This window comes from Cucurbita moschata, unplaced genomic scaffold (assembly GCF_002738365.1).
Source record: "Cucurbita moschata cultivar Rifu unplaced genomic scaffold, Cmos_1.0 Cmo_Scf00019, whole genome shotgun sequence".
Lineage (NCBI taxonomy): Eukaryota > Viridiplantae > Streptophyta > Magnoliopsida > Cucurbitales > Cucurbitaceae > Cucurbita > Cucurbita moschata.
Window position 1 is genome coordinate 2,372,763 of NW_019268535.1, and position 11,485 is coordinate 2,384,247.

Sequence of the window (11,485 nt, forward strand, 5' to 3'; positions counted from 1 at the left end):
GAACTACTCCAAACATGAGCAGACAAATTTTGCAAAGATTAATAAGTGAGTGGAGGATAGCTCTCTAAGATATATTTTAAAGTAATTGTGTACTCCAACTTGGCTGCTCAAGGTATGTGGAGAACATTATTGGTTCAAAAACCTTACTATTATAAAAGAAAAAGGGAAAAAGATGATTTTTTTAGCAACCCCATTTGCCCTTATTGTTTATAGATAAATGTTTATGGCTAAAGATGGAAAAAATGACTCAAAAAATGGAGTTTGTGGTCCTTAGCCTCTGGTAGTAATATTACTACTCCTAATCTCCCCTCTTCTTTTCTTACCAACACCCACCAATTCTTTCTCTTCTTACTCTCTCTGCCTCTGCCTTTCTCTTCTGAAATGGTCACCGGAAAAGCCGATGGAAAACGGAGACTAAATTACTACGACGTGGAGGAGGAGGACGACGAGGAGGAGGAAGAGGCGGACGAGGAGGAAGACGGTGATGGAGAATTAGGGTTTGGTGAGGATTTCAATAAGAAGAAGAAAATTGTGGATGGTGGTGGTTCTTCTAATAAAGGATCAGGATCTGGGTACGGTGGAGCTGCGGCGACGGCGGCGGTAGCGGTAGCACCGTCGTGTCAAGCGGATAATTGTAATGCCGATCTGTCAGGTTCGAAGCGCTACCATCGCCGCCATAAGGTCTGTGAGTTTCATGCCAAAGCTCCGGCGGTTGTTGTTGCCGGAATCCACCAACGGTTCTGCCAACAATGCAGCAGGTAGTTTTTGGATCAAAACCCTAATCTTAGATCTGCTTCTAATTCTATGGCTTAAGCTATGTTTTAAGCTAACATGAAATTTAATTAATCATATGAGGATATAACATGATTAATTTTTTTCATCTCTATCATGAAATTGAGGATTTAAGATTAATAGTGTCATGTATCTGACAAAGTTCAGGGATAATAATAGATAGTTAGGAATGACGTACGAATAATAGATGGTCGAGAACAATATTTTCACAATAGTATATGATATAGTCTACTTTGGACACAAACCCTCGTGATTTTTCTTTCACTTTCTTTAAAAAAAGTCCTGATACCAATGGGACGTTGTCCTTCAGTTATATACTGTGCTCTTATCTAGCTTAGTTCTTCCTTTAGGGACGGTAAACATACTGTCTTTCTATCTCCCTACTAATAGTTATATACTGTGAACCGTTGTTGTTACTCTCTTGCTTGCCTATATAACACCTCTTTCAAAATCTCTTTCGAAAATCTCTTACCCTCGTTTTTTAAAACCTTTTCCTAAACCGGGGCCAGAGGCTCGAGCATACGTCACTTGGCCGTAGACGACGTAAGAACAAATTGGCTTAGCTCACTTGTTGCTGAAAAGTGAGTGTTGCACAATTACAAGTCCGTTGCCATCAAAAGTGTGATTGTGACAAGAAGTGTTAATCTAAGGCATGAGTCAGATACTAATTGACAGGAACAACAAATCCGATGCAATATACATCTGTGATCATTTTCGTTCCTAATGTAGAGCTCCAGTCGTAGTCCCGACATAGATTGCTTTCCATCTAAAGAACTTTGGTTGACCCTCATCATCAATCTCTTTGGGTTATTGAGTATTAGACAAAATTGTATGTAGGATTTGTTTAATGGTGTTTAAAGCCATATTAGTTGTGAATTGTTCCTAGTATCAAACATTTGATCACGTTAAGCTAAAGATACATGATTTGTGTTCCTCTCTGAAATGGAGATTTCATGGGCTTATGGAGTTTGATCTAACAAAAAGGAGTTGTCGGAAGCGGTTGGCCGGACATAACCAGCGGCGGAGGAAGAGCTCATCGGACGTCCATGGCGAAAGCTGAAGCTAGGTAGCAATGACCAGAATGATGAACATTGATGTAGTTTATAGGGTCTTCCTTCCCCAAGCAAATTTTTCTTGGTTTTGTTGTTGGTCAATGCTTACATTATTTTCACCTCTGCTTGCTCTCTCTCTTCTGTCAATCCCCAGCTTTTGGCTTTGTACTGGAAGACCAATTTATTGCTTTTGTAGGGAAGGCAGTCTTATTATTTTCTTCAACAATTGCATCCATAACCATTTGGAATAATTATGAGCTGCACCTTTGTTTTGTTACTATTCTCCCCCTTTTGTTTTATATATATGGTAGTAGCAGTTCTTCGTGTTCATAAGACGAGGCGTCTAGGATGATAGCAGTTCTTCGTGTTCATAAGACGAGGCGTCTAGGATGATAGCAGTTCTTCGTGTTCATAAGACGAGGCGTCTAGGATGATAGCAGTTCTTCGTGTTCATAAGACGAGGCGTCTAGGATGATAGCAGTTCTTCGTGTTCATAAGACGAGGCGTCTAGGATGATAGCAGTTCTTCGTGTTCATAAGACGAGGCGTCTAGGATGATAGCAGTTCTTCGTGTTCATAAGACGAGGCGTCTAGGATGATAGCAGTTCTTCGTGTTCATAAGACGAGGCGTCTAGGATGATAGCAGTTCTTCGTGTTCATAAGACGAGGCGTCTAGGATGATAGCAGTTCTTCGTGTTCATAAGACGAGGCGTCTAGGATGATAGCAGTTCTTCGTGTTCATAAGACGAGGCGTCTAGGATGATAGCAGTTCTTCGTGTTCATAAGACGAGGCGTCTAGGATGATAGCAGTTCTTCGTGTTCATAAGACGAGGCGTCTAGGATGATAGCAGTTCTTCGTGTTCATAAGACGAGGCGTCTAGGATGATAGCAGTTCTTCGTGTTCATAAGACGAGGCGTCTAGGATGATAGCAGTTCTTCGTGTTCATAAGACGAGGCGTCTAGGATGATAGCAGTTCTTCGTGTTCATAAGACGAGGCGTCTAGGATGATAGCAGTTCTTCGTGTTCATAAGACGAGGCGTCTAGGATGATAGCAGTTCTTCGTGTTCATAAGACGAGGCGTCTAGGATGATAGCAGTTCTTCGTGTTCATAAGACGAGGCGTCTAGGATGATAGCAGTTCTTCGTGTTCATAAGACGAGGCGTCTAAGATGATAGCAGTTCTTCGTGTTCAAAAGACGAGGCGTCTAAGATGATAGCAGTTCTTCGTGTTCACAAGACGAGGCGTCTAAGATGATAACAGTTCTTCGTGTTCACAAGACGAGGCGGCTAAGATGATAGCAGTTCTTCGTGTTCACAAGACGAGGCGGCTAAGATGATAGCAGTTCTTCGTGTTCACAAGACGAGGCGGCTAAGATGATAGCAGTTCTTCGTGTTCATAAGACATGATAGCAGTTCAAAATACCAATTCATGTTGCCATGGAACATTTGAAGTAGTGTGCAATCATGAATGCATGTAATAGCAAACGTCGTCATGTCTTAATTTTGCTAATATGGTCATTAAGCAAAGGATACCAACGAAAAATGATTGAATAACTCACCGCTAGCAGATATTGTTCTCCTTGGGCAACCAGGCTTCCCCTCAAAATTTTCGCACCAATGCTTCGTTCCCCTTTCTAATTGATGTGAAATCTCACAATCTACTCCCCTTGGAGGCGGGGAGGCCCAACGTTCTCGCTGGTACAACATCCAATGTCTAACTTTGAAATCATTTGTAACAAGTTTCCCTCCCCAATTGAGGTGGGATCTCACAATCCACCCCCCTTGGAGGCCCAGCATCCTCGCTGGAACACTACCCAGTGTCTAGTTCTAATATTATTTGTAACACATTCTCCTCTCTAATTGATATGGGATCTCCACTCCCCTTGAGGCCCATCGTCCTTGCTAGCACACCACCCAATGTCTAGCTCTAATACCATTTGTAACACTGGGTAGTGTGCCAGAAGAACGCTGGGTCTCAAGGGGAGTGAAGATCTAATACCATTTGTAAGAGTCTAAGTCCACTCTTATTGGAGAGAGGAACAAAACATTTCTTATAAGAATAATGTTTGCACACGGTGTCTAGCTTTGTTAGCATTTGTGAGAGCTTAAGTAAAAACCTCTCCTTAGTAGAAGCGTAATGTTATAAGAGTGAGGTTTGCACACCGCCCGGTGCATCACTCTGTTATCATTTGTAACAGTAACCGACTAAGCTCAAGCCCACATAGGATGGTTTCAGTAGAGTGGTAAAAGCAATATTGAAGCAATGCTGGCAACATATGAGGAATCAAAGAGCATTACAAAAAAAGCCAACAGGACACCGCTTTTGAAGGATAACCGGGTAGACGTAGTTGGACGATGAAGATGACAAGCATTCAATTCACAACATCTATTTCAATCATGATATATGGTAATTATTGCTCCACAAAACATTAATACTCAGCAGCTATAACTATTGTTCATTTCAGTCCATAGGATTAACCTTCAGCTCGAAGTAATTGAGGTTACCTTCACGCTGTCAAAAGGGTGGCCGGTAATGACAGTGGCGACGCCGGCAATCAGACCCCCATTGGTCTCTGTGTGAAAAGGGTAATCAAAGGAAAACAGGGAGTATCATCGGGTCTCCATGGGTCTTAGACGGAGGTGCTCACATCTTCTTAACCGAAATAGCAAATGGCTATAAAGAGGAAAGGTTCTTTTTTTTTAGAGTTGGCTCGGTAGCTCAAAAGATTAGAGCACGTGACTACGAATCATGTGTCAGGGGTTCGAATCCCTCGCTAAATAACTAATGGTATGAACGGATGTAATACAAAGTGTAAACTACAGAGTCAAGGTAGATTGTCCCACTAACACTTTCAGGTAAACTCTACCAAAGGCGACCCTGTTAGTGAAATAATAACATCATAAGATACACTAATCGTACTTCCCAACTAAATAAACCAAATAAATGTCACTACATGCATACGAGCTAGAAGGAGCTTGACTTGCAGTCTTAGTGATCAAACAGTGCTAAGTGAAAGAGTTCTTGAGTAGTTTGAATGAGTGATGTTATTAATTAAAAAAAAAATACCAAAATTTTGTGATTATGAGGAAATGCCACCATGAATGAGTTAACATGGCAAAGGCGAAACTTACATAAGGAGAGTTTGGGGCAACTCACTCTCTCTCACAGAAAGGGTTGCTACAAATTATAAAACAGAACATAAATTTCAGCCGGAAAGGTGAGGACGACAGTCACCGGAGCTTCAACGGTGCTGGCTCCTGGTACCTTTACTATAAAGCCTGTGAAAAAAAAATGAACCCCATTTCATATCAGAGAAGTGGGGTGAAAAGAACGATGAACATTGATTGATTGATTAATTTACCAGTCATAAACGGTGGGGGAGTTGGGCTGAGGCTTGTCGAACACATCGGAGCCGATGGACTTGGTGGCCAGATTGCTACCTGGGTTGAACACACTCCTCCACACATTGTCCGACGCCCGCGGCGACGCCGGCGACATCGGCGTCTCTGGGCTCGTCGGCATCGACAGCGATCTCTGATACTTTCGCCCTTCTCCCTCTGTATCTACACCGCAAAAACAGAGAATCAAAATTGAAATCAGGTAGTCCCCTGTTTTTCCTCTGTTTTTAGTGATAATCAGAAAAAGTTACCGGTGATGCTGGTGGCGATTCTCCTTAGCCTTCCAAGGCCGCGATCGGGCTGAGGGCCAGCCAAGACATCATCCCAAAGCTTCTCCAGCATATTTCTCTGTTTTTGTTTTAGAAGATTTTGATTTTTGAAGTGTGTCAGCTTCCCCTGTTTTTGGTTTTGGTTATATTTATATATATAAATCTCTTCCTTACAGGCGAGTAAAAGAAGGCGAGGAAGACTCAGTCTAACAGGCTTTCAGAGATGCAATACGAAATGGGCTTTGTCCGATTCTTCGGATTACACTGAATAAGAATGAACCCGACAACCAGAACCGATCCAATCCAAAATATAGGGTTGGATTAAAATAGATAGCATTTAAATATAAAAAATGGTCCAAAATCACGGCTTTTTTCTGGGCTTCTACAAAAGACCTCGTACTAATAGAGATAGTATTATTCACTCCCAACAATCCTCAGGAGGGCCAGCATACTTACTGACATTCATTTATACTCACCCCCAACAATCCTTAAGAGAGCTAGCATACTGACTCGCATTCATTTATCTCTCTCATCGATGTGGGATCTCACAATCTTTAATTTTTTCACTCGAGACTGTAAAATGAACCCTCAATTTTCCGCTTCATTTTTCCGATGGTGTTCCAATGATTCCAACGCCATTTTCGCACGATTCTAATACAGTTCGTCCACTCCTCGTTTGTACAACAACTTCACAGTACTCCTATGCTCCTAAATCCCAAAGATATTCGTTGGAATCTCGAATTTCCATGGACAAATTCTTTTAGTTTCTTTTTCAAATCACTCTCTCAATTGGGTATCTAAATTACAGAATAGAGAGAGTGGATACGAGCAGTGTGTCAGCGAGGACATTGGGCCTTGAAGGGGTGAATTGTGAGATCCCTCCTAAATTGGACAGGGAAACGACATTTTTTTATAAACATATGAAAATTTCTCCCTAACAGACACATTTTAAAATCTCGAAAAGAGCAACAATAAAAGTCCAAAAAGGCGACTGTTACGTAAATAGGATTTATAAGTTTTCTACCAAAGGTATTTTTTGAAACATTTATAAAAAGATTAAGAGGAAGAAAAAGACAACTATAGTTTAATGCTGGAATATACGTAACATGAGTATATACATGTCATTTCTTCATTAAATAGCTTATAATAATATCATATTATATAGTTTTGAATATATGTAACATGAGTATATACATGTCATTTCTTCATTAAATAGCTTATAATTATATCATATTATATAGTTTTGAGTGGAGAAAGACGGCATTTGCAGTCCCAGTACAATTAGATTAAACCAACATTAATTAATATTACCCTAAACTCTTTGATATTTCCACCATCAACAATATAATATAAACTAAACATCTAATTGCAAATAAGAACATAACAAGCAAGAGACTATATTTAAGGCTTAGTTTCAGACACTCAGATTTTCAAGCCATGGCAGTCTACTCAAAGGCCAACCCCGATATCAGCAGCAGTAGCAGCTCCAATTATTCGCTCTCCTTTTCCAGGTTCGTAACTTCTAAAGATCGCCAACCCGACAAGATAATCAGAACACCAGACCAAAGGTTCGAGTTTGGTTCGAGTGTAGCTAACCATTATGGTGGCCAAAGCTTCGTTTTGCCTAGGTCGAGGCCAGAACAAGCCCAGGTTGAGAATATTGACTAAAACTACTCCGAAATTCTCTATTTATAATCCTTAAATGAAAATAAAAAAAAAAAAAAAAATTAATATAAAATATTTGTCTTTAATAAAATGTAAATATACTCAACAGGTTTCTTGTAAGCGGCAACCCGAGAGGGATGAACTGATGGTGAGAAACCACAGTATTAGACGAGGTGGGCGAAGAATAAGGGAGGAGGAAGAGGAGTCAACGTGGTCGGGGTGGAGTGTTTTTCGGTCGTTTGTTTCGCCGTGCAGGGAGTGCCGAGCTAGCAAGCCTGCTGTCGTTGAAGCTCGCCCTGTTCAAAGGGCTTGATCTTCATCTTCATGGTCTTGTTCAAAGGACATCAATTTTTTTTGAGCAAAAATGTGTTTGGCTATTTTGTTTATTAAATGGATGCGAATTTAATTTCGTTTATTTTATTCTTTTTAGAAAATATTTAAGCTAAATTAATAAAAATATTCTTTATACTTTATAATTTATTTTTAAACTTTTAAATTTTTATAAAAATTTTATAATTTTGTTGGAGAGAAACAATGAGTATTTATTTCAAAATCACCTTCGAACTTTTAATAATCATTCAAAAATATCTTATTTTAAAAAATTTAATTAGTATCTTCAATTTTTTTAAGTTAAAAAAATACCCTTAAATTAAGTAATCGGTTTAAAAATACAAAATTTTAAAAGTAGCATTAATACCATTTATCGAGAAAAAAATCTTACTGTCAATATAGGGACATCATAAATTTATCTCTAAACTTTCTAATATTACTCTTGAAAGCTCATGGGTATTTTCGAAACTTAATATTAAAAGTTTTTTTTAAAAAAATTAAGAATATTAATGAAACTTTTGAAAACTCAAGGATATTTTTAATAGCTGTCGAAAGATAAAAAAAGGTAATTTTTACACCATTTTGAAAGCTCAATGTTATTTTCGATACAAATTATTAACGGTTTCCAGAGAATTTTTTTAACTTATTTAAAAGTTAAAAATATTAAACTTTACAGTATTATTGAAACTTTTGAAAGTTTAGATATATTTTATTAGGCATAAAGTTGAAAGAATATTTTTATTAGTATAATCAAATATTCACGGAATATATTCTTTCCTTAAAAAAAATAACCTCTAAATATGGGATGGAATAAAGTATAGGAATTAAATCTACCCGATGATTATGCGGTAATTGGGGTCAAAAGCTAAAGTCAAACCCAACTAGCATTCTCCACCGTCCGATCAAAGACTGCGACTCAGATCAACTCCAGGGCATTTTGGTCATTTTGTATTTGCCCACCACATTACTAAGTTATCTGCATCGCCTTCTCCGCGTCTCTTGGCCTTTGGTTTCTTCCAATCGAAGGAATATATCTACGTGGAATTACAAATATCCACTTCCTATTCGGGACTCACTCCTCTGCGGCGCTGCACACTGTAGTTTCCATGATCACGCCATCTATTGCACATCACCACCGTACGTTACCCATACATTTGAACTCCATCATCTGTTTGGACGGTGAGATCATCTCTCTATTTGATTTTTTAATTTTAAAATATTACATTTTTACTTTTTGAGTTCAACTAGCGGAGGCATTTCTTTGGTCCCTTAAAAAAAATGTGGGCTGGGTGAAACTCGACAAAGAGTTCGAGAATAGGTAACTTCGAATCATTCTCGTGAAGCTTGTCCTCTTCATTAGAAATGATCTACTTGTCTCGAAATGCCCTAACCCAATAAGGAAATATGTTTATAATTACTATAGGGTCGAGAAACAAAGAAAAAAATGTATACCAACGAGATATAACTATATTTCCTAACCTTCTTTCTCAACCTAAGTATAAACAAGTAAAATTCAAAGGTAATTGGGAAAAATAAATAAATAAATAATTAAAAATAAGTCAAAGTCAAAGTCAAAATAAGCATTGGGATAGTGAAGCCGCATGAGCGGTGATAAGGTCGAGCAGCAATTATTAGAGCCTCAGTTCACGGGTCAACCAACACAAATGCATAATCAATTCTCACCTGCAAAGCTAAGCTGCGTACGTCCCAGAACACTCTCTCCTCAAAGCTAAGGAAGAACACAAGAACACGAGAACAAGAACAAGAACTGTAGATCGGAATGTGAAGTGAGGATTTCATTTGGCTGAGTTAATTCGATCATAACTATTCATTGATGCTACTAAAGATGCTCAGATTTCTACTCCTCTGGCTTCTGATTAACTGCTTCCTTGTCTATCTTTCCTCCGCTCGCCCTCGTAAGCTTCCGCTACTCTTTTTCATTGCTAGTTTCTTGTTTGAATCTGCTTTTTCTTGTTTCTGTAGTGAATTAGGATTAAATCACTCTCTTTCTCACTAGTTCTCGTTAGCGTTATGTTAATTCAATTGCTGGAACGATTTGGACTGGATTCATTGGCGGATATTGTACTTAGGTTTTGTTGATTTCCGTGCGGTTTAGTTGAATGTTGATTGAAATAGCGTCTTGAATTTCTTGATTTAGTTACTTTTGGCCTCTGGTAAGGAGATGTGACGATATGCTCATTGTTTGATTGATATTATTGAAGAACCATTTGCTATGCGCATAAGTTGTGGAGCTCGCAATGACGTTCACACATCTCCAACGAATACGCGATGGCACAAGGACTTTGCATATACAGGAGGGATACCGGCGAATGCGACGCTTCCGAGTTACATTTCTCCGCCGCTGAAAACCCTACGCTATTTCCCAATGTATACGGGTCCGGAAAATTGCTACATCATCAACAGAGTGCCGAAAGGACACTACTCTGTGAGGATCTTCTTTGGGCTTGTTAACCAAACTAATTTTGACCATGACACTGAACCTCTATTCGACGTCTCTGTTGAAGGCACACAAATCTGTTCTCTTAAATCAGGGTGGACTAACCTTGACGAACAAACATTTGCTGAAGCCCTTGTGTTTTTAATGGATGGCTCTGCCTCTCTCTGCTTCCATAGCACAGGGCATGGAGATCCTGCTATCCTTGCGATTGAAATCCTTCAAATTGATGAGAAAGCGTATTATTTCGGTCCTGATTGGGGTCAAGGAGTGATCCTTCGGACGGCGAGAAGACTTAGCTGTGGTGCTGGGAAGCCCAAGTTTGATGCAGATTATAATGGGGACAACTGGGGTGGGGATAGATTTTGGAGTCCCATTAAAACTTTTGGTCAGCAGTCTGATCATATCATCTCTGTTGAAACCAGCATAAAGCAGGCTTCAATTTTGCCTAACTTTTATCCAGAAGCTCTATATCGGTCTGCACTTGTAAGCACTGATAGTCAACCTGATTTGACATATTTGATGGATGTGGATCCCAATAGAAACTACTCAATATGGTTTCACTTTGCTGAGATTGATGCTTCAATCAAAAATGTTGGACAAAGAATTTTTAACATCTTGATAAATGGCAACGTTGAATTCGAAGATGTGGATATTTTGAAACTTAGTGGTGGTCACTATACTGCTCTTGTGCTTAACACTACTGTTGCTGTCAATGGGAGGACTTTGACAATCACCTTTCAGCCTAGAGAAGGTAGTCATGCCATAATCAATGCCATTGAGGTGTTTGAAATTGTTTCAGCTGAAGTAAAAACATCCCCAGATGAAGGTAGGCGTAGATAATACTGTATTTCAGTCTTTAAATTCTGGAGACATATTTCTGACTGATTTTTTTCACATTATTGTAGTTAGAGCTTTGCGGAGCTTGAAGAAGGCATTAGCACTTCCTGTTCGTTTCGGGTGGAATGGTGATCCATGTGTTCCTCAACAACATCCTTGGAGTGGAGCAGACTGCCAATATGATAGAGCTGGAAACAAATGGGTCATCGATGGACTGTACTTTCCTTGTCTTCTTGTTCCTTAAGAATATGAAAATTTTATAGTTATCTGAGATGATATCATGCAATCATATGGCATTGTGTTCAATCAATTTGTTTACAAGCATTAACTTCTACTTTGCATGGCCAGGGGTCTGGACAACCAAGGTCTGATGGGATTCTTGCCAAATGAAACATCTCACCTGCGTCATCTACAGAGCATGTAAGTTATTGTTTGAAGCACTTTCGCTTTTGTAGTAAATAGTGAGAAAATTTTGTATTGGTCTTTTGATTGATTTTGATTGCTAATGGGCCTGTTGATTGGTTCATACACTAATCCGTTCATGTATGTTTTTCCAGAAACTTAAGTGGAAACAGCATTCACGGGCCCATTCCAGCCTCACTCGGAGCAATAACCAAGTTAGAAGTTTTGTGAGTGTTGCCTATAAACTTCTCTTGATTTTTTTTTTTTTTTTTTTTTTTTTTT

The 11,485-nt window shown here is 39.1% G+C and overlaps 3 protein-coding genes across 3 annotated transcripts in view; 2 read left to right on the forward strand and 1 right to left on the reverse strand.

Moving 5' to 3' along the window:
* Window positions 1–252: 252 nt before the first annotated feature.
* On the forward strand, window positions 253–2,124 carry LOC111456848 (squamosa promoter-binding-like protein 3). The gene is made up of 2 exons (XM_023098882.1): window positions 253–758; window positions 1,741–2,124. Exons 1-2 carry the CDS (start codon window positions 382–384, stop codon window positions 1,850–1,852), a joined length of 489 nt encoding a protein of 162 aa, XP_022954650.1. The 5' UTR covers window positions 253–381; the 3' UTR covers window positions 1,853–2,124.
* A 2,785-nt stretch (window positions 2,125–4,909) lies between these two features.
* Window positions 4,910–5,584, reverse strand: LOC111456850 (dormancy-associated protein 1-like). Its single transcript, XM_023098884.1, has 3 exons — window positions 5,494–5,584; window positions 5,206–5,407; window positions 4,910–5,122 (listed from the first exon to the last, which is right to left on the reverse strand). Exons 1-3 carry the CDS (start codon window positions 5,582–5,584, stop codon window positions 5,086–5,088), a joined length of 330 nt encoding a protein of 109 aa, XP_022954652.1. The 3' UTR covers window positions 4,910–5,085.
* Window positions 5,585–9,153: 3,569 nt separating this feature from the next.
* The window catches only part of LOC111456845 (receptor-like protein kinase At5g59670), a 5,324-nt gene continuing 2,992 nt past the window's right edge, over window positions 9,154–11,485 (forward strand). Inside the window, exons 1-5 of the mRNA XM_023098879.1 lie at window positions 9,154–9,422; window positions 9,729–10,790; window positions 10,870–11,017; window positions 11,150–11,221; window positions 11,359–11,430. Of these exons, the coding sequence (XP_022954647.1) occupies window positions 9,341–9,422; window positions 9,729–10,790; window positions 10,870–11,017; window positions 11,150–11,221; window positions 11,359–11,430 (1,436 nt within the window). The 5' untranslated portion in view covers window positions 9,154–9,340. The remainder of the gene's footprint in view (window positions 9,423–9,728; window positions 10,791–10,869; window positions 11,018–11,149; window positions 11,222–11,358; window positions 11,431–11,485) is intronic.

What these genes read in the sequence shown, in the direction of transcription:
- LOC111456848 (XM_023098882.1), top strand. Translation starts at nt 382, where the DNA reads ATGGTCACCGGAAAAGCCGATGGAAAACGGAGACTAAATTACTACGAC. An exon ending in TTCTGCCAACAATGCAGCAG is followed by an intron (nt 759 to 1,740) that starts GTAGTTTTTGGA and finishes TCTGAAATGGAG; the next exon opens with ATTTCATGGGCTTATGGAGT.
- LOC111456850 (XM_023098884.1), bottom strand. Translation starts at nt 5,584, where the DNA reads ATGCTGGAGAAGCTTTGGGATGATGTCTTGGCTGGCCCTCAGCCCGAT. An exon ending in AATCGCCACCAGCATCACCG is followed by an intron (nt 5,408 to 5,493) that starts GTAACTTTTTCT and finishes TTTGCGGTGTAG; the next exon opens with ATACAGAGGGAGAAGGGCGA. An exon ending in TCCCCCACCGTTTATGACTG is followed by an intron (nt 5,123 to 5,205) that starts GTAAATTAATCA and finishes TTTTTTTCACAG; the next exon opens with GCTTTATAGTAAAGGTACCA.